Source organism: Miniopterus schreibersii (genome assembly GCF_964146895.1).
Source record: "Miniopterus schreibersii genome assembly, chromosome: 3".
Taxonomy (NCBI): Eukaryota; Metazoa; Chordata; class Mammalia; order Chiroptera; family Miniopteridae; genus Miniopterus; species Miniopterus schreibersii.
Window position 1 is genome coordinate 54,654,014 of NC_138103.1, and position 27,421 is coordinate 54,681,434.

A 27,421-nucleotide genomic window follows, 5' to 3' on the forward strand; every position below is an offset into this window, starting at 1 on the left:
AAGTATGGATAAAAATATTTCATTATATCATACCTTTGTGGGATGGTGTTATTTGGTGACAGTGGAAACCTGGGTTTAAGGATTAAGTCTTCTACCAAACCTGTGAGAAACTGAGCAATGAATGTTTTGCAGTTTAGCACTCTTTATTGGCTGGTCGTTAAATCAACACTTATATTGTCTGCCAAAGAACATATTTGCCTACGCAGCTAATTGTCAAGAAAATGCCCATTACCACCAACCTTTTTTCTAGGTCTTTAGTGAGGAACTAGTGAGACAAACTTAGGCTCTGTCAAGATGCAGGGCAGTGTCCTCCTCCTGACCGGCTTGCTCTTTCATCAGAGCCTATGCGAATTTATGAGAAGGATTACTTTTGGCAAAGATTTAGAAATGTGTCATGGCTGGATTTGATTATTGTGCTGTTGGTAATTAAACTCAGCTACGACAATTTCTTAATGGTTCCAGGAAGCATGCCTAGTTAACACTACACATCAGGACATTTTCATACATGCTATTTTATATATTTTCATTAAACAGGTCACTATTTCTGAATATTGTTAAAGTATAGAAATTAAACTTAACAGTAAAACATTGCATCAGTTATTTCACTCAGCAGTCTCACTGTGTCATCACTCAGTATATCATCATCGTAAGCCACAGAAGCCTTTTTCTACTTGAGTAATTCTGTTTTGTAAAATTTGGTAGTAAAATATTAGAAGTCATAATTTTTTTTGTTTGTTTCAGAAATGCTAGAATTCATGGCTTAAAATTAAACTTGGAATGAATTAAATGTTTATTATACAAAGGCTAATCACACCAAGTTGTTAGATAGTGTCATTTGCTGTTTTAAAGGCGTCTTCTAAAATCTGTAGCATTGATGAGTTATATACATGAGTGATATGAAATTTATTCAGCAAGTAGAAGTGTTGGTAAGCAGAATTATTATTAATGTAAATAATGTATATTAGAAAATATGGTCTTGTATTGGCAAAATGAGTTTTGTGGGTGATCAGAACTTAACTAGGCTGTCTAAAATTGCTAATCATATTTGTGCATAAACCATATAAACATGAAAAAAGCATTCATAAAATAGTGATGTAATTATTTTCTGAAGATTGAATGTAAGTTTGGTAGTTTGAGAAAAAAATTTGTGAAAATACCAATGAACAAGGCATATAAAAGTATTGAAATGAAAAACCTCTTCAAGTACTTAAAAGCAGCTCTTCAAAGCTGAATTCGATCTGTGAAAAAATGGATATTACATTGCAACTTTTGTTCAGAGCATCACAACTTGGTGCAAGTATAGCTCTCTGAAATGGAATTGTATAGTGTTTGCACATTTTTTTCCAGCTAAAATGAAACGTACATCAGCTTGCATAATTTACTTGTCTCTGGTGGTTAAATTTGCATATCTGAATGAATGAGTATATATCTTAAGCTCCTGCTAGATATAAAATAATCTCATGAGTAGAGGAGAGCTCTTTTACCTCAGAAGTCAGAAGAGTCTGTATTTCACAGCAGCCCATGATCAAACAAGCTAATTCAGATGCTGCAAAGTGTTTTTGCTCAGCTATGTGGAAGAACCATTGACTGCATACACCCAACAAGTGGATGGTGCTACAGGACATGTATTGAAAACCCCTTATAGGACTGAATGATGACCCCAAGTACAAGTGACCGTGAACAGCTATGAATAGTATAAATACACACTTGAGCTGGCCAGACTTTCTGCTATGTATTTTAGTCACAGCTACTGTATTTCTTCCCCTACATTTACACTGCATAATTAGTTTCTTGTATAAACCCTAATTGAAGAAATATAATTCAGTATTTGGTGGGCAAAAAAAGGAACGTGGCCTCTGTATAATGTAGTGTAATGCCCACTGTTTTTATTACTGCTCAGGTACTACCCAGGACCTGAGTTTCCCAGACTCCTCCATGGAGGGATTTGGAGGTCTGTATCTAAAGTGTGTTCACAGCATTCAGATTTCTTTAAAAACATTTCTGGGGAAATTGGAGGGCTTTGCTGTAAGATACTGGGAAGCGTAATGGCGGTGAAATAACTGGTAAAAAGTTGTCCAGTGAAATCCATTACTTTTCCCCACATCTGATGAAGAAGCAAGGAATCGCTAAAAAGTTTTCAAGCTAATGGCTTTTCAAATAGAGGAATAATAATTTTTAAACCCTAGAAGGAAGGATACAATGATTTCATCCCTCTTATTTCCCTTTGACAAAGTGTCATATGTTTATTTATTGGCGATTTCAAGAACTACCATGTTTCCAGTGTAGCATACTGTGAGTCAGAATTTCTAATAACACCACAGTAACTGTGTAGTAAAAATCATTAATCATTAATTATATATTAAAAGGCATCTCTTCATAAAATCTCAAAATAAGGTATTTTTTGTTTGTTTAATGAAGTAAAATTTGATATCTCACCGTGAAGGATGTGCTTGTAAGATTCCTGTAACTCTGTATGGATAGTATTATATGTTTCTGGTTGGTTAAAACTTATGATTTAATTGTAACTATGTTTTAACTCACAGTATATGTATAAGTTGTACATTTTTCAAGATAAAATATTTAAAATATCAGTAAAATATAGTATACTTTGCTTTATACCAAAGTATTACTGTTCTGAGGAATAAAATATAAATAAGAGATTATATAGTTTTTGAATAAAATAATAGTTTACTACCTTTCTCTTACTTTCCTTACTCCCATCCCAATATACTGTTAATGTACAACATATATTGGTTAATAAGCAAGTATTAACCATGTTTGGCAAATATGAGCAGCTCTAAATGATATTTAAAATACTCGTGGCTAAAGAAATAATGGCAAAAGACTAATATTTGCTTTATGCTCTATTTGTTCTTTTTAACTTTTAATAATATTGAATCATCCCTGAAAATATAGTACAGTTTTGTTTTATCATCTTGAAAATGTTTTTGTATAATGAGAGTTGTTGATTAAAAATTTATTATGTTCAATTATTTGATACATATGTATGAGTGTTTGAGTATGCGGAAACTCTTACTGAATAATCTTTATAGATATCATATGCATGAAGAGATATTTACTTGCTAGATACTCAAATGAATATACATATGTTAAGGAAATACCTTCCTTTGAAATTATCTTTTATACTCTTGTTCTGCCTCTAAACACTTTAAAAGAATCTTCTCACTCATAGTTGTTTAGAACACGTGCAAAAGAAAATTTGTATTTGCACATGTTTATGTAGGTTTTAAGACGTTAAAACTGAAAGCTCACATTTTAAAATTTATCTATGTGTTGGTATCTGTATACATACATTTTCAAACTCTTTTATCTGAGATGTTCTAAAAAAGGAGTCAAATATAACCATGGGCATGTTAATATGATGATAGAGTGCATGGATTACAAACCTTTTCCATGTCTTTTAATCTTGTAGGAATAATAGTAGCTTTTAATTATTATTTCTCTTCAGCTGTGTACGGACCTAGCTTCACAGTCTTCATACTATTAACCTGTTATCTTTTTTATGCAACAGGCATGGTCCTGCTTACCTTTTACTTTCTTTACAACCAAAAAATCCTGTCTCTGGATATGTATTCATATGTCCCCAAAATCAAATGTAGAGATGTTCTGGGTTAAGTCTAAAAAATTCCTAATTTTTATCTTTAAAAAAGATCTTTTCTTAATGATGTTCCATTATCTCTTAGTTTTTAGAACTTATCTCTCTCCTTTTCCTGGGTCTTTTGGGAAGTAATATAGGTGAATTCTGGGGTGGGATTGAAAATCTCATATCACATTATGCCTACATTAAAAACAGATATTCACCAGTTATTCTATAGTTGAATTAAAGATGAAACTGTAAGTATCCATAAAAACAATTTGCAAGAGAGAAAAGAACACAGCAGCTTCACATAAATGATGTTTTTTGCCTGTTGAAGACTTACAGGAATAACTGTTTAATGCCCATGGCAATAGCAAGTTGTACAAGGAAAAAAATCAGGCTTCTCCACTCACTATTAGACACACAAGTTTAGTTTTTTACTGTTACCTATCTAAGCAAGTACCCATTTTTACTGATATAGGATAAAATTCCATTACCTGTAGAAATTTTTATGAAAAATAACTCATATTTTCAGTGCAACAAATAGGTATTAATACAGTTTATTCAAACATAAATCTGTTCATCTGTGTTTATATTTTCTTAACATTACCTAAATTCTGTGACAAGTAAGAAGATTGTTGTTCCTTAATCACCAGAGATTTTAACCCTGCCCAAGTTAAACTTCAAAAAAACAAAAAGAAAACCTTGATAATAGGCATTTTAGAACTTTTTTCTAAATTTAAGCAGTTGAAGTATCAGCACCCAGTTACTGTAAAGGTCCTAAATCCCTGTCTTTTCTTATCATGTGGACAGTGTTTTATGCCCACTAAACTGTTGCATTTGCACCGTCCGCATTTTGAAGATGGAGCGTTGTAAATGCACACTGGAATCTTTTTAAAAGCCTAATTATGTTTTATACTTCTAAAAATACAAAACTAGCAGTGTATGCATTATTGGTTTATGTGGAAAAGTAGTTAACAGTTTCCTATATAAATGTGTGTTTTAAATAGGCATGAACTATTTTTTTCTTGTTCTTTTATGCAAATTAAGCAATAGTTTTTCTATTAATTGGTTTTTCATTAGCAGTTTTTTTAAGACATATGCACCTAGTCCTCATGGCTTTTTTCTCTTTCTTGTTTATTATTTTTATTTGTACGCTGTGTTTTTCCATTGGGTTGTTTTTTTCTTTTGCTTCCATTTATGGGTTATATGACAAAAACTGCTGTTTATAAATTAGTGACCTAGACAATATTTTGTAGAATGAGAAGCTAACTTTATCTTTTTGTCACATGTCACTCTATTGATACCTCGGTCTTTAAAAATAACTTTTATGTTTTCTTATAGATTATATCAGAAAAATTATTTCCCAACTTAAATTCCATAAAGTATATGTAATATTTTTTAATATTTTATTTTTGTGTTGCATTTTCTCATAAAAACAGATGTATTTTGTTTATTTGTATTTAGGATTTAGGATCCAGTATTTGGAATATGCACAGTAAAAGTTATAGTGTTTTCAAAAGCAGTCTCTGATATAAACTAAATATGCTAACCTCCTATTACCAACAAAAATGAAAAAGAAATATTTAAAGACTCATTACAGATTTATTACAATTTTGGACGGGTTTGAAACCTTCGGACTCCATCCTGGTCATTCCGCCTTAGCCATTCAGGCCCTGCTGCCTGTATTGTGTATTCAGCAGTTCCTATTAAACGTCTTCACAGTGAGTGATTCTGCCAGGCTTGCTGACACCCGCTTCATGCATGGCCTGCTGTGCTGGGTGGAATATTTTTTCTGAGCTGCCTGGAACATTAAAGACATCTTGGCCGTGTCATTCTGTGTACAGTGTGTGTGTGTGTGTGTGTGTGTGTGTTGGTGTGAGTGTACATTCCTTAGCAAATCAATATTAAATAAATGATTATATGGTATGGCTTTTAATGCATGCAAAATTTAAAATTTGAGTAATGATGGATTTATAATTTATTTACAAGCATATATTTTTAATAATTTTAGTTCAGTTAACAGCAACTTTCCTTTAGCTTTTATTGTCTGTGGTTTTTGACACTAGGGGGCACTGCTTATCCTCAGTTGCATCTTTCTTCAGAAAATGAGTAAAAATACTCGGCTGATTCTGTGCTCCTACTTTAATTAACAATTGAATTTAGAGAACTCTGGTCTATTTAATTCTTTGTTATTTTGGTTTTATTTCTAATGCATATATGTAGTGCTAACAAGGGAGCGGAGTTATTGGTTCTCATAAATAAACACAGTATCCAGTGTCCCATACAGTAACTTTTTTTTCCTTTGGAAATGTCATTCTTGGCAAAACCAGAAGGGCAAGTTTGCCCAGTGATGAGGTTTAGATCCCTTGCCAGCTGTGCTCCTAGCCAGCAAGTGTGATGAACAGCTTTAGAAATCAAGTGAGAGAAAGCATTCAAAAGTTAGTGTGATTCATTTGGATAAAGGTCGAGAGAAAGATAAGCAAAGGATGAGAACGAAGAGCACAAGTTGCAATAATTAGTACCTTTTGGATTTATAAATTTCGGTGATCCTATTTGTAATTTTGAAGCATGTGCTTAGTTCAAAAGTGACCTGCAGTTCTTCTAAACTCCTTGAAAGACTGTATTTAATCTCCTATTTCAGCTGATCACTTAGAAATGAGTAGAGAAAAATGGATATGCTGTCATTCATTGCTGTATTTATAAATTAGAGCTGTGGCTACTGTTTGATAATAAAGTAACAAAATAATGAAACTTTTTCAATTGACAATTATAGTTGATCTTCTTAAAAATATAAAGAGTTGTACCTGGCCTGAGTGGCTCTGTTGGTTGAGCTTTGTTCTGTTTGTTGAGTGTTGTCCTGTGCACTGAAAGGTTGCCAGTTCGATTCCTGGTCAGGGCACATACCTGGGTTATGGGTTCAAGTTCAGTCCCTGGCTTGGAAAAAGATTTGTATTTGTCATTTATTTAGATTCAGTGTCTATTCTAGACCTAAATACTCATGTTTCAAACTTTAGGACTACCTGTTCATCTCTAAGAACATTAGTGACTTTTTATGTTATTTTTAAAATAAAACTCTCTCTTTTCCTGCCCCTCCCAAAAAGGAAAACAATCAGTAGCCTATAGAATACAGGCCAGTGTTTTCCCCTGTTCTCCTATGAGGTCCATGAGAGAACTGTTACCATTTCACGTTCTTCTCTAGAATTATAGCCGTATATTATGTATATGAAAACATGCAGTTAAGTCATGCCTTGTTTTTTTTAGGTAAAGATACTGATTTTTAACATGAGTGATTGAAATAAAGTATTTCTACAGATTTTAAAGTTTTCATGGCATTTGCTTTATATCCTGAACACAAAAGGACAAAAGATCTTGCTGGTATAGCCTGAAGCCAGTGAACTATCACATAAGCACATGGACAATTTTAAATAAAATTGGTCAAGTCCCTCTGCTTTGTGGCACCCCAGATTGGTTTCCACTAAGTGGGTATTTTAATGAGAAATTTTTTACAGTTTTTGAAAGAGATGCAGATATGTGCATGATTCTGGGTTGATTTCTTTCTGTTTTAATTTTCCAAAGTGATTTGACAGTGTTTATTGAATAACATATACATTTAAATATATTAAGCATGACTACTTTTATATAATATTTTAGAAAAACTTTCACGGTTAATACATGGTTCAGAGAGAAATGTTTTCTGTCATTTTTCTTACAAGTATTTTTCTAATTGTTTCTACATAACATCATAAGAGCATTAGCTGATTTAGGTTCATCTCTGACCTTTAGTAAAACATCTGTCAACTTACTAAGAATAGGTACCACCTCATTAGACTTTATCAGTTCATAAACAAAACACTGATTAATCAATATGGGGCAGCTTTTATTATATTCAACATTTTATAATTTGATATGTGTTTTTTCCCTGGTACTCACCATCTACAAGCAATCAGATTCCAGCCCATTTATAATAGGTTTTTCCCCTCCTAGCAGGACATTGCTTTTGGCTATAAAAAGTTAATTTCAGATCTTGATATACTTGCATTAATTTTTGAGACATTGGCTGGGTGTAGTACAGCAAAGAATAGCATGAACACCACACCACTGTGCTGTAGCTAATCCTTTATTACCTCAAGCCAGAGAAGCGGTGTTAATGTGAAGGCCGCAGTGTGTCTGTGGACAAGGTGGAAAGTGACAGAAAGTCTTAGAGAAGCTTCCTACCGGTGTTGAAAGAGGAACACAACAAGGAGAGGGGAAAGCAACAGCGACACTATCTAAGGGATACATTTTAATACTTCCAGTGCTGGACACCTTGGAAAATTTTTATGATGAAAATGAATTATGATCTTGAATAACAGACCCTGTCTTCTCTCCAGACAGCTCTGCTTCGGAATGGGAGAGCTCATGGCAATGTTATCTTTTCAGAACCATAAGTGTTCTCTGAAAAACATATGACTGAGATGTTCATCAGCTGGGATGTTTGCTGTAACTCACCAATAAATTTGAATAATTTGACATAATTTCTGACAAAGATGAATGTTTTCACATTCATTTCCATAGTAAGGCCGTGTCTCCATGAAGAAACCAGTTTGACTGACTTTACCTGCCAAATTGATAAGAAAAAGAACAAAACAGCAGCCATTTTGTCCACAGAATGAAAGCAGCTTATATGTGCAAACCACTCTGGTGGCCTGTAAAGCCCTGAACTTGCGTAATAGTACGTCACTTTGGACCCTGTAGTGTGACAGGGAAGCAGAGCACTAGGACACAGCACCAGAGAGGTAATGGCAGGCGGCACGTGTGCTTTCAGGGAGCGCCTGGGCAGAGGGAAGGCGAGGCTTTATCAGTTGTGGGACTTGGAGTCATAGCTGGGCTTATCCCATGTTGGTTGAAGCTACAGGTGACATCTGAGTCACTTCACCTGTTTCCTCATCTGTACGAAAAGGAATCGGACTAATTTCTAATGACCCTGACAACTTTTCATTCTTCTGTATTTCAGGTAGAGTCATGTCAGTATCAATTAATGTTTAAACTGGCTTCAGTAAACCAGGATGCTACTTGAAATGTATTCTTTTATGTAAAAGACCATAGGAGATATAATTGCATTGCATTCTTGACTATTAGAATGTAAGTTTTAAGGCTTTAGGGGCCCACTCACCTACTCCCACAAATAATAAAATGTGGCATCAATATCAAATTAACTTCTAGAAACATTTAATTCCAATACTGGAAAATTCAGCAGTGAGTTTATTGCCCTTTCTGTCTGAAGAGGAAAGGGCCTAATAGATCATAGTACGTGCTGGTGGTTGTGTGGGCAGAGGCAGACTTAAGGAAGCTTTACTTTTGCTGACAACTTAGTGACATAAAGTAGTATGGTAGATTTCATCACGACACCCACAGCAAGAAGTGACAGGCTGGGTTCTCGTGAAGGTGGGTTAGGATCAGAACTGTGGAAATTCAACATTTGCTCATCGGTTCCTGTGCTCTGTTTCCTTTCGTGGCAGTACCTCCTCTTCCCGCCCCCCCCCCCCCAGTTACACCCTTGATTATGATAAGTTTCCCCACAAGTAGCCGCTTCGCTTCTTTTTCACTCATATCATCTCTTAAATGTCACTCCCTGTCCTCCCTTCAGGCACACTGGCGTTTTGTTGATATCCGACCTTCATTCTCTCGTATCTATGCCCAGAACGCAGAGCTAAGCTGTCCACCACTTGCCTCTTCGGTAAAGTTTTGCTGAGAGCGTCTCTCACTCTCCCATTTCCACACCACGTCTCTCTGGTTCACTTATAATCTCATTAGATAAAACCTATGTGCAATTCTGTTTTGTATGTTGCCTTTTATATTATTAACACTCAGGGAAATTAGTGTAAGACTTTGAGTCTGCAGTGCTGTCAATCTGTCACCTTTCCTGCGCTGCTTTAACATTCCAAAAATGTAAATGAAGTAATTAACCTGATAGGAAGCAGTGACATATAATTGACTTTCTAAATTAGTGAACTACTGACTCTTTTTTATATCTTTGCCATTTTATAGGATTTCATATTGGCTAAATTGGCTACTTAACAAAAGGTGTGATGTAACAGAAATTCTGCTTCCTACCGTAATAAATACCGTTGCTTATTAAATATTCTGTACTGTGCTGCCTAAGTATATTTATTTTAGATTCTTGCTGTTTGAATTATTTTGTACTCGTGTAACTGAGGCAATATTTAATGATAGTAGAATATAGACTCTAAATCATTGATTCAACTAGTGGAATATCCCCCAAAGAAGTGCTAATGAACAGACACATGAAGAAAAAATGGAATTTTAAAAAATAGCCTCGAGAATAATTCTCCTTCACTCGCACATAAACCCTTCCTCGGTGTAAATTTTTCAGTGCTGTCTTGCTTCAGCGCTGTCATCAGATGTCTCAATGATGGGTGTCAGGGTTCTCCTCTCCCTGTTAGTGATCTGAAGTGCTGCTCCGCATTTTCCTTATGGCAGATGTTGATGGAGGACACTTAGTGGGTAGTCGCTGTTGATTGCGGTTCGCTAGCATTGAACTCAGAAGTGCTCTTTTACTACATGTAGTATATATACATGTGAAATGAAGGTACCGCCAAACACATTGAGGTATGAATAGCTACTTTTATCCCAGCCCCATCCTTTCCTCCACCCAAAATTTATGTGTTTTTGTGTGGTAAATACAATTCCCAAATGTCCTATCTCAAATGAATATATTTCAAATCATTTACTCCCATAGTCTTTTGTTATCACTTTAGAAATGTGAGATGTGATTTCATAAGAAAAATGACAACATATAGTCAAAATCATATTTTAAAATTCCAGCTTAAAGGATTGTTCTGTATTTGTTGGTTAGTAGAGCGTGCATTTAAACAGCCCATATAAGTAGTGAGTTGAATATAAATTTCTTCCAGCAACAGTATTCACTTGAGTGTCTAAGTAGGTACATAGGCTCCAGGTAGTTAGCATAAGTTTCAGGGTAGAAGAGCCATCAGGAGACCCTTGTTCAAATATTTTGAAACAATATGGGAAGCCTGTGACTAATACTTATTACAGTGGTGTCACTTTCCCATTTAAAAATGGATGTCAGCCTCTCCCCAATAACCCACACTTGATTAACACACCATGTTTTACGAACATTTAGGTGGGCTTGCTTTACTATATCAATGGGTCAATGCCTACACTAGAATCTAAAAGTTAAGACAACCTTTCCAGTATGTACAAATTAGATCAGTACCACACCATTTCTGCATAAATCTGAGCCTACATTTGAAAAAATATGATCAAGCGAAGTTTACCCTGAATTTCTAGAGGCAAAAACTCATAAATATCTGAGGGTACAGAGTAACTAAGCTCTGGAAAAGCATCAAAATCTCAAGTGTCTTCCATGTCAGATTTTATATTGCACAGTCTTTATTTTCTTTATATTGTAGGTATTAAAGGCTGAAACGTAAAAGCTAACCCCCCTACTTTTACAGTGAAGCCTCTGTGTCTGTGCCCACCCTTCCTATCGCCACCAACACAGCCAGGTTGGAGTCTGCCCTGGCAGACCCTGGCAGTGATGCTGGCATGCTTTCTTTGAAGTTCGGAGTTAATTTGTACACTGGTGCATTCAGGTTTGAAATCACAAGTATACCTTGCTTTATCTGACATACATTTCATGTGAAATTCAGAGAGTCAAATCATTTCCAAGTGGATTTATAGGATAATTTTTGAAATGTGTGACTGATTTCCTTATGCTTTTCAATAGTTAATGCTTCTTCATCTTTTAACTTTGTTTTTTCCTTTATGACCTTTAGTTGGGGGAGTATAGGATAGATAATATGGCATTAGATTGTGAGATCCAAAATCTAAGTTAAATTTACTTAATCTCAAGATATTAGTGAGTTAAACCATAAAGTAGTCTTGAGCGCACCAACATGACAGAGAGTTCTGGGCAGATTGGAGGAATGGCTTGGATTTGAATGGACAGGATGGCCTGTGGTAGGCATTGTGATACCCTGCCAGTTGCTCCTTCAGTAGACGACTTGCTGCCTCAGCTCTTGGGAGCACTGTCAGCCCCTTCAGGGATTGCTTTGGCTGCTGTGGGGCCCCTATTCAAAGAGCAGTGTGGGAGATTAAAAGCCAGGCCATCCTGGGCTGACTCTGAAGGGTCATTCTATGTCCAGAGCTCCCCTGGGGTGGCGCAAGGCTGTCCTTGGACCTGCATCTCACCTTGAATACTCTCTGCCATCCCTGCTTTGTTCCCCTCCTTCCCTCAGATGTTGATGCTGAGGGCACCCCTTGAACATCCTGCATGTGAAATTCATCTCAGAGTCTGTTTCCTGGGGAAGCCATCCTACCTTGTGGCCTATTTCTAAATATATCAGACCGGGCATCGCTCTTAACTTCCTAACCATTGTGTTCTCTGATTGATTCCATTCCTGTAAATAGCACGGCCATTCATTCCACAAATACTTTTTGAGCACCTACTATGTGCCAGTCATTGTGCAGAGGATGGGGATGTGGTATTTACCTGGCAAACATGGTCCCGTCCTCTTTCCACAGGGAAAGAAAGACAGTGAGCAAGTCATTACCGATGTGGTCATTACCAGGACAGAAGGCGCAGGGTATTGTGTACACGTGTAATGACACAGGATTTGGAGTTAAAAGGTGACACTATGCAAATATGGGCAAGTCACTTACTTTCTCTAAGCATCAATTTCCTCATCTATAAAAGTGGTACATATTCCCTGAATGTCCGGTATACTTAAAAAGAAATTGTTCTATCTAATGAGGTTATATATAAATACTCAGAATGTTAAGAGTTCCTATAGAACCTAGCCTTCCGTCCTAAAGGGTCAGAAATCGCGTCTTCCTCAACTTTATAGTAATAATGTATTACCCAGAATACTTGATCTGTTAGAGTATGGCTTTCTCTGTTTATGCCACATAGCAGTCTTTAAAATATATTGAAAACAATACAGGTAATTGGAACCTGACTTTTTAATAAAAAATGTGGAATTACTTTTTAAACTTTGGTAAAATTTGAAATATACCAAAGATCTATGTGGAAATTCAGTGTTAAGGGTTTTTTCCATCTTTAGTGAGGTATAATGGCCAATCAAAAATTGTGTAGCCCTGGCCAGGTGACTTGGTTGGAGTGTTGTCCCGTTTACCAAGAGGTTGTGGGTTTGATTCCCAGTCAGGGCACATACCTAGGTTGTGGGTTCGATCCCTGGTTGGGGGTGGGGCAACCGATTGCTGTTTCTCTCTCTCTCTCCCTCCCTCCCTTCCTCCTCCCCCCCTTCCTCTCTTTCCAAAATCAATTTTAAAGAAACATATATCCTCGGGTGAGGATTTTAAAAAATTGTATATATTTAAGGTGTACTGTTAAATGACCTTGATATCTGTATATATTGTGAAATATTCGCCACAGCCAAGCCAATCAACATATCCATCACCTCACACCTAATGTAAATGCTTTTAAGAGAAATTTATTAAATGGCATAATCTCCTATACTCTGGTTATCTACTGTATATCTTTGTGTCAGGAAATCTTATCTCTTTATCTCTTTCCCGGACCAAAAGAAAATGGTATGCTTTAAAACTTAAGTATATTAACACTGTCCCAGCTGAATGCATATGACTGCCCCTGCCGAAGCTAATGAGATCTTTTGCCACAAGTTTTAAACATTCAGTGATTGACAGGTTCTCTGTATATACACCAAAGTGTTTTTAGTATCTACCAATTAATAAGGCTCATACTTGATTTTTAAACTGAGTATTGTGAACATGCTTACTACTTATTTGCACCAGAAACATTTCTTGATGGATAGTACATTTGCAAAATTTTATTAAGTTCTCTCATTCTTCCATAACACCACGTCACCATTCAAATATCTTCTTTGCTAAGCCTGCCTTAGTTTTTTGGACTGGCAATGTTCCATCCTTACCTACCCTTTTATAATATATCCTCTTCATATATACTTGTTGTAATTTTCAAATCTGTATCTTATATCTTTTCTACTTATGATCAGTCTTTTAACATTACATGATAAAACATTTTAACTAAGTCACTTTGATAAACCCTTACACTGTTTTCCTAATATGTGGCCTCTTTTATTTTTTTCCTTAAAATCAACTTGCTGTTTTCTTGACTGGTAGAGAAAGTTTGCCTATTTTCTCATATCATGTATTTTTGTAAAGTACCGGTCTTCTTTCCCAGCTCCCAGATTGTCAATCACTCAATATTTTCATTTTGTTTTGTTTTTTGTTTCTTTTCAACCTACAGTACACATGCTTTTTTGTTGTTAAAGGAGCCTGCACGTGGCAGCATGGTCCAGGCAGGAAAGGAAAAGGAAGTTATTGCTGCTCTCTCCTGGCTGCCTGCAATAATAAATCATAACTTGCCATTCCCTAACTGGTGGCTGGAGACTTATCTTCATAAATGCATGTGACCCAAGGAGTCTCAGTTTACATACCCTATCCCTCGGGGTCCTTGCCTGTGGAGAGCCCTTTCCTTCCTGAAATTAGACAAAGGTTGTAAGAATTGAAGCTAGGGCTTCAAAGCACAGGAAGAGAGAATGTTGTCTTATCCTGTGGCTACAGTGGAGCTCCAGCTGGCCATGTTTACCTACCCAGGGTGTGAGGCTGCGTGTCCATCTGCGAGGGGCTCAGCACAGCGCTCGGGCTTGCCCTTAAGTTTGAACTTAGCAACTTTTAGAAATATTTCTTGTATGTTTTCCTACATGGCTATATGGTTATTTTATAGTGATAACTATATAGGTTTGGGGTAAATGCTTACATTGCTAAGCATTGCGCACGCTGGAACTTTATCAGATTTTTCCATTCGCTAGGGTAACATTTAACTTCTGTGTTACATTTATATATACAGTGACCATATAATTTATCATCCAAACCAGAACACTTTTAACAGTGCAAGAGGATGCTATTAATAATTACTCCAGGTCAAAAGGCATAAACTAGAACTGTCCTGGACTAACTGGAATGTACAGTAATCCTCTTTATGCCTAATTATTTCCTTCAAAAATATTTAAGCAAGCCAAAATCACTTTACATAATTGAGGAAGTGGGGTGGGTGTACTAGTTGTAGGACACTTCATAACTGCTACCCTATCAACACAAATGGTGATGTCACTGGAGTGTATAGATACCTTGTCTGAAAGGACACATTTCAGAAGTTAGAAATGAAGGTCAAGGTAATAACAGCCGTAGCTGACAGTACTGACTCCTTACTTGCCTTATCTGTGTATCCTTCAGCTACCCTATGAGGTGACAACTATTTGTCCCCATTTTTGCAACCTTATAATGATTAACCAAAAATAAAATATAGGGACATTTAATTCCAAAGCCTATAAATAACTACAACACTATACTGCCTTCCTCTGGACATTGTTCATAACTGTGATTATCTTTTTAAAAATATATTCAGCTAAACTCCCCTGTAGAAAACGAGGCAGTAAAGAGACTGTCTTCCCTCCACTCAGCATTGCTAGGCCTTGGCTCCACTGGGGGCAGGAAAGTGGAGCTACCACAGTGTGACTTCAGCGGCTTTGTTTTCGTTTCTGAGTGGATGGTGCTATTACTGGTCTAGCACTCTGATTACAGGGTTAAACAGACACGGTAATCAGTTCTTTCTCCTCCTCGGCCAGATGATTTTAGAATTATTGAACCACATACTCTAAGGAAAAAACAGCCTTTCATAACTTTTTCCTTTATGGATCTATAATTTTTAAAAAATAATATTTGCCATTAAGTGCATTCTAAGTTAAGCTTCCATTGCCCTCTACACCGAGAAAGAAGAATGTACCTAGTTTATCCCTACAGGGTAGTCTGCATTGTGTTTTTCTGGGATCACCTGTTTTAACCATGTACTATGTGCCAGGCCCTCTGCTAGTTGCTTTATATTGAGTTCATCTCCCAGTAACTCTATGAGTTAGGTGTATTTATCTTCTTCCTTCTACCCGTGATGAAACTGAGACACAGAAAAAAATTGAAATGATTCACTCAAGGTATCATTACTAAATGTGGCAGAGCAGGGATTTGAACCCAGGGAATCTGACTCCTAAGTCCTTGAACCGAACCACTGCTTTCCTTATGAAGACTACTTACTTGAAAGCTTCTACTTTCAAAAAAAAAAAAAAATTGTGAATGCAGAACTGTGAGAGCTGAATGTCATACTTGTCTGAATTTCCTGCTGGGCAGTTTAGTCTTCGTATTTCATCTACCAGAGTGTGTGTATTTCAGTTGTAATCACTGGAGGTACTTCAAGGGCCTTGGATGACAGAACCAAGGTTTTAATGTTGCAGCAGAGATGGTGTTTGTTCTGTGAGTAGCATGCTACTGGGATTGACTTGTGCAAAAGAATCTTCAGGAAGACATTAGCAGACATTAGCAGGAAAGACTGCCAAACCCAGTGCTGGCTGATTAGTCATCTTGGCCCAGGGCACACTTTTAACCCAGTAGGATGGATAGCACACAGGGCAGTGTGCCATACGCTAGGGGAGGTACAGGCAGAAATGTAAAGTGATGGGAGAGGTTTGTGGTAAAATACCACAGTGTAGCAAACCACATAAAGACTACCTTCAAGTAGAATCACTGAGTATAATTATAATCTTCATAACAAAAATGTGAAAAGATGCCAGCTTTTCATACTTTTCAAACCTTTGGAACAACTTAATCTGAAATCTTAAGGAGCTCTAGAGGGAGCCAATCTATTTATATACATATATATTTTTTAAGAAAGACATCTCAAACCTCAACCGTGCTGTTAGCCAGAGCGATGATTCATTCATGCTCATACAGTAGTAATGATCCTCAGATTTATAAACGTACACCAGTGTCAGATCCTAATCTAGAGGAAACATGCAGTATTTGATTTTCTTTCAGAATATTCTTTCCTGTACAAGTGATTCACATGCTGTAACCTTCACAGTGCATATGTGTAACACATGTCAGGGTTGTTTTTAAAAAGGTATTGGCTTTTGCTGATGAAAGACTTTAAAACATTTCCCTCAAACACATCTTTAAAACATATTATACATGCAAATAAAAGTATGGGCCTGCATGCACATGTGTGCATTCCTACCTCCAACCCACACTGGCCTTTTTCAGGAGGCCCCCTTGAACTTGAAAATATAAGACCTGTTTCTTCTTAGAGCCGTGGCTGCCAGGCCACAAATATGGGAAAGTGAAATTACCCATTTTTTCTCTCAGGTTTGGTTGAAGACAACCCAGTTTAGGGTTCACTTCTTCTTTAGATTGGGAGTATTGACCCTAGTCGGTTGGAGTCATAATTTCAAAACCCAAAGCCCTCAGCTAGAGATACAAAATTCTTCCAAAGAGTTCACAGCAGAGCTTCCCTGTAACATCACCGTCTCCCTGCCTTCAAAGCTTACCTTCTAAGCTAAGACAAATAAATGGCAACTTTTTATTTAAATTAGTAGAAGTAAAAAGTCTTTGTGTTTTCCCTTGCTGAAAGTAGCTCCTGGTAGAGTTCTGGAATAAATGAAACCCAGGGGAAGTTACAACAGCTTGTAGGTACGAAAGGAGAACTAAGGAGCTTCTAGGGGGGCGTGAAGTATTTGGATTTGGCCGGGTGCGTGGGAAGACAGCAGGCAGGCGCACCCCCGAGCGCCTTGGAGAAGCGCGGAGCTAGGTGAGCGGGCCTGCAGGGTTCCGGGGAGCGGGGAGCGGGGAGCGGCCCCGTGGAGGGCCCGGGCATGTGGGGGAGAGTGAAGGCAGCAGCAGCTATCCCGCTGGTCTTCTGGTCTTCCTCTCCACAGACTCTCAACGGATGCTCCCAGCTTTCCTCTCTTATTACGGTCTCGTAATGTTTAAGTGTTTACTCTAGCTCTGGGAGAAAATGATAATAATAAAAGGTTTTTGTTTCTTCTCAATTCAGCCCTATCAAAAATTTTAATAACAAGATGAGCCTGCGCAGGGATGGTACATGTTTTTTTAAGAACTTGATATTTATTGGGTTAGTTAAGCTTTTGTCAGACTTGGAACATGCAATACAATGAAGGAAAGAGATTAATTGTGTATAAGCTAAGGTGAGAAGACTATGAATGAATAAATGGACACAATTAAGGGGAAACAAAAATATCAGGTGAGAGCATCAAATATTTTGTATTCTCAAATCATCAATATGATTTATAGAAATACAGTACCTAATTTTCCCTCTTATCCTAGACATCATTTATTTTAGAACTGTAATAATAATTTTTAAATACTGTTGATAGTTTGTTTTTTATCATGGTTGATTTCTATCTTGGCATGATTTTTATAATTTCAACGTTCCTTACTGATCTGGATTTGGATCTTTTTGGGGTTTTTTTTTTGCCATTTAAAAAAAATGTCCAAGTCAATGAAATGCTATACACATGAAAAGGGAATTAACCAAATGAGTTCATTTATATGACTATTATGGTATGTTACTAAGGAATAGATCCATGTAATACAGACAAAAGAACACAGGACTAAAGTCATGGTCAAATGTCACTTTGTATCTGTGTGACCCTTAACCAGTTTCTCAGCCTCAGTTTCCTCTTCTGCAAATGGAGAAATGATACAAGTGTTGTATATATTTCAATATTATTTCAGAATACAACAAGAATGAATATGTATTCATTTTTAAATTTGTGAAGTGCTATTCAGATATAAATAAATATTATACACACAAATAAAAACAAGCAGTATTTTAACTGTACATATAACCTATTAAACCAAGGGGTATAAGCCGCGCCCGGCTAGCTCAGTCGGTAGAGCATGAGACTCTTAAACCATGAGGTATCAAAATTATTTGTCACTTTTATCCAATAACATAGTGAAAATGTTAAAACAAAAATGGAATGTCCTTTCTGTTTGAAATACTGATATAGGTGTTAAATTCATCTTTATTGTAATTGTTTGAAGAGATCATTTAGCAGGTATTTCATAGTTCATTCAAGAATACATGGAGCCTAGCTGGTGTGGTTTAGTGGTTGAGCATTGACCCATGAACCAGGAGGTCACAGTTCGATTCCCGGTCAGGGCACATGCCTGGGTTTTGGACTCAATCTCAGTAGGGGGTGTGCAGGAGGCAGCCGATCAGTGATTCTCTCTCATTATTGATGTTTCTATCTTTCTCTCCCTCTCCCTTCCTCTCTCTGAAATCAATAAAGACATATTTTTTTTAAAAAAAAGGAATACATGAAAACATTGAGATCACATGGTCCTTTGTCATCTTTAGAGACTAAGATCCCTTTGAAAATCTAATGAAAGCTGAGGTGAGGATCTTCTCCCAGAAAAATATATGTATCTTATACAAACAGAATTTTGCAAGGAATTTTAAAGGTGTTTATATGATTGACATTTAGTAAGACTTTGGTGGTAAGGCTTCCTCTCTTTCAGATTTCTTGGTTTTCCAGACTATTATGGCCTTCTGATGTAGACTGTTATAGGAGTTGTTTTCCTGCCCACCTGAGCCTCCACCCATCCCTTGCTTTAGCTATATTCCGTCTAAGTTCTGTCCCCTAAACAGTCCTGATTCCCGTGTTCACGCCACCCTACCCTGCGGTTGCCATTCTCCACACTTTTCGTCAGTGCTCATTCCCAGGGGAGGCAGTACCGGAGGGAAGGGGGACATGGACCAGGCTAACAAATGTAAGAAGCAGGGGCTTTGGACAGAAATGGCAGTTGCAGGTGGTTCTGGTACCACCAGATGAGCTTGCAGCGAGGCTGAAACAGAGGTAAATAGTCTGAAAAACTAAACTGTTAAGATTTTCACTGGTTTACAATTCTAACCCTACACCTTCAAATATTTGAAATTCTTTGTTACTGGGTCCATTTGTAAATAGCTCTTCATCGAGATCCTCTGTAATTTAACCATCCCCCACCTCTAATAATTTAATATGAAACTGACTTGTAAGATGTCAAGGACTATAACAGTGTACGAGGTTATCGTGCTGGATTAAAATACGATTTGATGTGATGTAAAGAAAAGTTCCACAATATCACATCCGTTGTATGAAATGTCAGCCAGGTAGATGAACAGGCCAAAGTCAATGTAACAACTGAATATTCTTCCAGGTTCACAGAATTTTAATCCCCAGATTTTCTACTTTTGCTACTAAATCCTCAACCTATTCAACACTTAATTTTATATCATTTCACAGACGGTCCTCAATATTTAGTGTCTTCAGACACCGCTACCGTAAATAAGTTGGCATATGTTAACAACCACCACAACAAAATCCAGGGTAGATATTTTAAAATGCAGACACATTCTTAGAATACCAGAAGTGCATGTTCTTATTCTGTAACTTCAGCAACAATCGCCCTAGATCTCCAAAAGTGTTACTGTTTAGAAAATGAGAGTAAGGACATGCAAGTTTTTCATGAGCCAGGTGGAGCCACTGTTGTGGAATTTTGCTTTTTATTATCTAATGTTGGTTTTAAATTTTTATATTCCAGTGCCAACATGATCCAATGAGAGTCTATTTTTAAAATAAAATCTAGAAGAAGGTAGCAAACTACTTAATAATGAATGTGAAGAATTGAATTAGAGTATTATTTTATGCTTTTAAAAATATTATTGGTATTGCAAGGTGAATTTTTGCGGCAATATTATATGTTGATAACCGACATTGATTTTAAAATTTCCACATTATATAAGCAGAAAACACCAGGAACAAAGATTTAAGGTGCAGAAATACTGCTGAGGTGGCATTAATGTGCATTAGATTCCTTTTAGGTAGTGTTCAGTTGAAGGGGATGTGCATATGCAGTGTTTAAAGAAATTTAAAAGCGAGAGAGACATTTTTAATTCAGGATGCCACCAGGCATTGTTTGGTATCATAAGCATAGCTTGCAACATTCTCGGTATGAGCTTTCATCACCATTTAGAATTCTCCCTTTCTTAATGTGGTACTGTATTTTTGATATACAATTTATAGAAATTAACAGTAAACGATAGAGAAATCACTTTTTTTAGAGGGCGGAAAAAACATTTGATGCAAGCAAATAGCGCATGCAATGAAATTCAAAGCTACTACTTATGGTATTTTTTATTACTATAATTTTTTATTAAGTTTTCTTCCATTTGTTGTGTGAAATCAGAGTCATTGGTGTTAGTAGATTAAAACCTTTTATGATTATTTTAATCTAGAATTATTATTTTCAGTTTCTTTATCTTGTAGACCACTAATGAATTCTTCAGTTTCTTCAAGTGGCTCTTTTTCAAATTTTAGAACCATTTAATTTTCTAGAAATAACATTCTGCAGAAAGAAGTTAAAGTGAATAGTTTGTCGACATAAAGACATATATTAGAAAGCAAATTTATATTGATAGGCTTTGACAAGAAAGATCTTTGTGGGCATTTGAAAAACACCAAGGAATTGCTAGGCCATGGTGAAGAGCAGGCTAGATAAATAAAAGTCACAGCAAGATCTTCTGTTCTTATGTGCCATCTTCTGAAAATTAATACGAGTTAGTCCTAAGTAACAGTGAGTTACAGGCACTAACTTCCCCAGACCCCTGAAACAGGAAGTGGTAGAAGAGAGGGTAAAAGAAGCCCTCAGGGAACCCTCCTTTTTCCCCCTGGGATCCCTTTAATCCTTGAATTGTCAAACCACCTGGAAATGATAGAGCTGTGTAGTTCTAAGACTTAAGTGGAATTATCTTTTTAAAAGAAAATATTAGGCCTTTTTACATCTCTGGACAAGAATAGGACATGTGTTCAGTGCAGAAAAGAGCAACTTAGAACAAGAGACACGTATTGCTTTTTCAATTTTTAATATAATATTATTATCTATGACTAAGCAGGCTGCACCCAGTAGAAGAATATTATAGCCAATATTTTATTTCCCTTTTTTTGAAACAGATGATTCAACGAGAAGCCGATGTAAAAAGTAAGGTGACTGCTGTGGCGTTGACAGACTCTGTTCACAATGTGTGGCATCAAGACGCTGGCAAAACGATTCGAGAATGGATGAGAGAGGTGAGACTGGGTTTTTTTCAGTGCTGAGATGAATGAGCATGAGCCTTTATATCTTGATCCCCCTCCAACTTATGTCACCTCCCACCCTCAAACTCCCTTTCTAGAGGCAGAACATTTATAGGGAATAGGAGAGAAAAAAACAACTAGACATATTTGAAATAATAAGAGAAAACCCTCCTGAAGGACAAGTACTTTGAAAGCCCTCTTCCCTTTTTTGGCTTTCTATAGAATATTATGTATGCATACAATATCCAGTAGGAACTTTGGCTGAAGAAGGTCAGGATCTGTTAAGAGATTATTATTCCCTGATATTTAAATTTTCCACTAGTTATTTAGCACTGATGCTGCATAATTACAGGAAAGAAACTTCACTGTACACTGGGTCTCCTCCTTCCTTGAAAGGCGGTCAGCAGTGCCACTCTTAAATGGATTGGCTCACTACTGCCAGTAGGGGGAGGAGAGGTAAAATGCTAAAATAGTGTTTTGCCAGACTCTTGAGCTAGAAGAAACCCAGGGGCTGGTCATGGTCCAGCCTTGGGTTAAGAAAACCTCTTGTCACACTATTTAAGGGCTAGTGAACCTGAAACTTACAGGGACTCATTGAACATGCTCCCATTTAAAAAAAGCAAAAAACTTTCAGCCCATTATTTCTTTTATTCCTATTACAGATAAACCGCTGAAGTTTATATTTACCTTTCTGATATTTTGAGCAATTAACATCAGCTACGTCATGCTATAGCAGTTGTTTAGTCAAATCACATACTTACATGAATGAGCTAGTTGACCTTCCTGATTTTATCCCAGTTTTTGTTAATAGAATATCTGGGCATTTATTTGGCTGACTTCTCACCATAGCTATGGTGGGTAACGTCTACCAGCCCTCACAGTGCACTGTAAGGACCAGAGAGTTAACATTTGAAGAGTTTCAAATAATACGACTAGGCTATATATATAATCCCATAGTGGTGTTTGCATAGTACCACCAATCTGTTTACACAGTTGTTGTCACTACCCATTAGAAAATTACTTTTATCATAAAAAGTCCAAAATAGTTTTACCCCATTCCTCATAATGCTATAAACATATAAAGGTGGATTTTTCATCTATTCTAATACCCAGGTGTTTTCTGACCACATTGCTTTTCATATTTCTTCTTTTACAATGTATCTGCCCCCTTAATCCTTAATTATCTCTTCCAAGGGCTTGAACTTTTTCTAGAGAAATTTTATGTATTTCATGGTGTTCCTTTTTTGTGTGTGCTATTTATCTGTCCAAATGGAGACATGGACAGCTTCTCGAATTATATAAGTAGCAAAGTTAATAATGGACTGTTAGTACCTTTCCCCTCACACGTAACCAATGTGGAATTTAGGACCTGTTCCAAACTAGAAGCATCCTGTTCATCATTTTAATTGAGCATTCTCTGTGTCTCATTCTAGGTGACAAATACAACATAATTTTTTTTAGATTTACTTTAAGACTGAATTAGGTGCCCCCTTCAAAAATCAGAATATATTCTGTACATTTTCCATCTGACTGAAATAGGCAGTAGTTAAAAGCATCTTAATTTAATCAAAACTGCCTTTTTTTTTTTTTGCTACTAGCTTTTATAAAATTTTTTAAATGTTATAAAATTTTACAAATGACCTATATCTTGAATAGTTCTTTCCACTCCCTTGATTATGCCTTGGGCATGAAGCAGCATGAAGAGCTTTGCATTGTGACATACCAAAATTCAAACCCCAGCTCAGTCACCCAAGTGACTGTCATCCTGGGCAAGTTGTTTAATATCTTTGAGATTCAGTTTTCTTATCTATAAAATATAATACCTACCTTGCAAACATGGTTGGTAAAGAAATAGAACAGTGTAAAGAAATAGCACATGTGTAAAGAAATAGCACAGTTGTTGGCACTTTAAAGAAGTTAAATAAGCACAGTTATTATTGTTATTACCTTCTCACCCCAATAATATAAAATACATGAACCGTATTTTTCTTTTGATTTATGAATGATTTTCCTATTCAAAATATCTTGCAAAAGAGATGAACACGGAATTAGGAGAACTGAGTTTTGATAATGATTCTGGCTTAGTCACTCACTAGGTAAATCAATAATTAAGGATCAAGCATGTACCAAGTACTTTGCTGAGACTTACAGTCTTGGGAAAGCCAGTTTATCTTTTTCTGGACCTAGTTCATAATTGTGAATTAGAGATCATAATTCCTATTCCATCTATTTCCCGAACTATTTTAAGAATCGATGATGACCAAGAAGAAAACCCCTTGAAAAGCAAGTGGTGCTATATAAAGAAATGCAATGTATTATTATAGAACATAACTATAATATCCCAGAGATAAAACTTCTTAAATTATAGTTGATGGAGCTTTGAAATTATCCCTGCTCAGAGCTTTCCCCAAAACAAGAACAAAAAAGGAAACTATAGAGGACTGTCCCAGATGTCCTTTTAAGAACTCACTAAATGGGGGACACCCCCACCTGCACCCCTTGTAGAGAATTTACCTGATTTGACAAGATAAGAGTCCAGTGTTTTCCAACACTTAGGATGAAACTCCATCTCCTCTTCTTCAACCTTTTTAAGCCCTGTCCATTCTGCAAGACTCCTTGAAATAATGAAGACTAACAAGCCTGAGGTCAGTAAATAGAAAGGACTGTTGAGCATAGGTGTTGGGAACGGCGTGGTGGAGTAACCTTTGCATCCCTGATCGTCCCCTTCCTCCACGCCTCCTGCTCTAGCCTCATTTGGAATCAGCTCAAAAACTGAGATAGTTTTCAAATATCCCGCCCAAGAAAAACACCTTAACTAAGCTGAACTGAAATGTCACTAAAATTAGGAGTCTAGTTATAGATGAAGCAGAAGTGCTTTCTGCCTCTTGATGACTGGCTCCATCATTTCACCAAACACTGCTTAAAATTGGGAAGCAGGACAGTGGTGCAAGTTGCTTACTCATTTCTGTTATACTGCAAATTAGTAAAAACTTTTTTTGTTTTATAAGCCAGTTTAAATGAATAAAATTATTGACGTTAAGTATTTGTTTACTATTAAAAAGCTGATTTTTTAATCCTCTCCATTAGCATACAGAAAGAATGTATAATTGTAAAATAACAATTTCTTTTAAAGAAAGAAGGTCAGAGAGGGCTACTTTTGGCAATTACTCCAAGGGAAATCTACTCCCAACCAAAAGACTAAGCATACATACTAAGCCAGCCTCCTGAAAAGAGGTGAAAAGTGACCAAAGGCAGCTCCTAGGAGACACTTCTCACCCAGGCTCCAGGACTGTAAAGGCTGAGTGGGCAAGGATGACCTGGAGGCTGTTATGTTGTTATGTCAAGTGAAATAAGCCAGACACAGAAAGGAAAATTCTCCATGATCTGACATATATGTGGAATCTAAAAAAGGTCGAACACACAGAAGCAGAGAGTAGGCCAGTGACCACCAGTGGCAGGGAGGCGGGGAAATGGGGAGATGGTGGGCAAAAAGTACAAAGTTGCAGTTATGTAGGTTGCATAAGTCTAGAGGCCTGATGGTCCAGCATGATGACCATACTTAATAATATTGGACTGAGCCCTGGAAATTTGCTAAGAATAGATTTCAGTTTTTCTCACCACACACACACACAAAAATGGTATCTATGTGAGAAGATATGTTAATTAGCTTGACTATAGTAATCATTTTACTGTGTATATGTATATCACACATCATGTTATATCCCTTAAATGTATAGCTTTTGTCTTAAGAAATAAAAATAAAAATAAAAAAGGCTGAGTGGGCAAATGTCCTTTCCTGGCATAGCCCTAGCTTCTGAAAGTCTCCGGCCAAGCGGGATGTGTGGTTCTACCTATCCGTCGGGAACCCTTACCTGTCACCGTGCAGCTGTGTGTCAGCGCTGGAAACTCATCCTGGTGAACTGTAGTTGTTCTTGTCTGAGGAGACAGTACCTGCCACATTAAAGGCCGGTGTCTAAGGCGTCGGTTATTTATAACTCAGACAAATGAAATAAAATTGAGAAAAACCCTAAACTCAACCAGGGCAACGGGCATCTCCAAATTCTTCCAAATGCCTTGCATAGGAATACCTACTGCCCACTTTCTCTTTAAACATAATATGCTAAACTCTAACCTTCTATAAACATTTTAATTCATTTCATATCTACACTAAAATATTGTCAGCCCTTTGTTTAAAATGTCAAAGAGAGTCACTTGGTAGTGTGGCCTAAAGGCACTTGAATCTAGCTCCATACTGCCCAAGCTTTTAGATTTCACAAAGAAGACAATTTACAACCTCCAAAACCCGGGAGATCATCGTTTCAGAGTAAAAGACCTTTACATTGAAAACACTTAACTTTAAGAAACGCTCACTTATAGTAGCTGTTTTTCTCTTTTTCGCTCAGCCCCGGAAACCCTGGTTCCATGACCGGCGCCCGCCGCTCGTGGGCCGGCGAGGCGGCCCGTGGCGCCGCTGGCCCCGCGTCCGCGCTGCGCGCTCGGCCTGAGCACAGCCCCCGGGGGCTGCGAACACGCTCAGCGCGTTCTGAGGTTACACAGGGTGTTTTTTCTGCTTCTTTTTTTCTTTTTAATTCTTTTTTAATTAATTTTTTTAATCCTCAGCCAAGGACATGTTTAGAGAGGGGGTGGTGAGAGCGAGGAAGGGAGAGAACAGGAGAAACCTGAGTCTGAGAGAAACACCAACGGGGCCCCGCGCGGCCCGCGCCTTCCGCGGCGGCGCTCCCCGCCCTGAGCCCGCGGCCACGCGGGCCTTCTTAGCCAGCGGCTTCTGCCCGGCGCTCGCCGGGGCTCATCTCAGCTGAAGGGCAGGTGGGGAGCAAGTGGGGGCGGAGAAGAGGCATAGAATAAGCATTAGAAGGGCGGCAGAGATTTGCTTTCTAAACTATAGAAACGCATCTCAGAGCGGGGCTTACATTTGCTAAGATGGAATTTCAGGCCGTTTCAATTAATATATAATGACTGTGTCTTTCTCAAAGTTCTTTCTTTACATATCTATCCAAGTATGGTACATTATTTTCTTTCATTATTCTCTGTGGCATGGCAAACGTTTAGCTTGTTTTGCCCATTTTTCTATATATTTCCCCCAGGCCAGGGAGGGGACAAAAATTTCACACATGCACATGTATACACTCATCAAACTTATGGCATCAAACCTTTACAGTTCCACACAGGCACTATGTCATTCCTGAGAACTTTTGGATGTACTCACTTTAACTATAGAGTATTGATTTTTTATCCTATTTTTATGAGAGATCAAAGCCCAAACATGTGCCTAGATAAAAACTGGAATTTCGGAATCATAAAACGGAAACATATTTTGCTTTAAATGTTTAAGTTAAAGGTGACCTGGATAAAATCCATTTTGTTCAGCTTTTTAAAGTCAATGATAATGAGTTAGAAAGTGATTAATCACCTGCACGTTGCAATGTGCCATCACTTTTATTAATACTAGAAATATCCTATACGATGTGGTTTTACATATGTGAAGTGTACGAGAGCAGCATTAAGAGTGACATATCACCTGGGTAATAGCTGACTTTCATCAGATTTGGAGGTACTACCAGGGTGAATAATAATTAAAATATATGCCTAATCGCTGCCTGTCTGTCGGTAGTGCTAATTGCTGTCATTGAAAAGACTGAATTGTTTAAGAAAGAGAGAGAGAAAGAGAAAGTCATTCTTCATTGAAGCTATCTCCCTGTATCATTGGGAGCCTATTTTTAGTACCTATAGAAGTCATGATTTTTGAATTTATTAGGGGCTGTGATGAATGATAAAACAAATCATCCATTTACATATCTTGACACTGCTT

The 27,421-nt window shown here is 37.2% G+C and overlaps 1 protein-coding gene across 5 annotated transcripts in view; it reads left to right on the forward strand.

Moving 5' to 3' along the window:
- Positions 1 to 27,421, forward strand: part of ARB2A (ARB2 cotranscriptional regulator A) — a 308,143-nt gene that overhangs the window by 171,782 nt on the left and 108,940 nt on the right. For all 5 annotated transcript variants that reach the window (XM_081132496.1, XM_081132498.1, XM_081132499.1 and 2 more), the window contains one exon: positions 21,469 to 21,585. In XM_081132496.1, the coding sequence (XP_080988622.1) occupies positions 21,469 to 21,585 (117 nt within the window). The remainder of the gene's footprint in view (positions 1 to 21,468; positions 21,586 to 27,421) is intronic.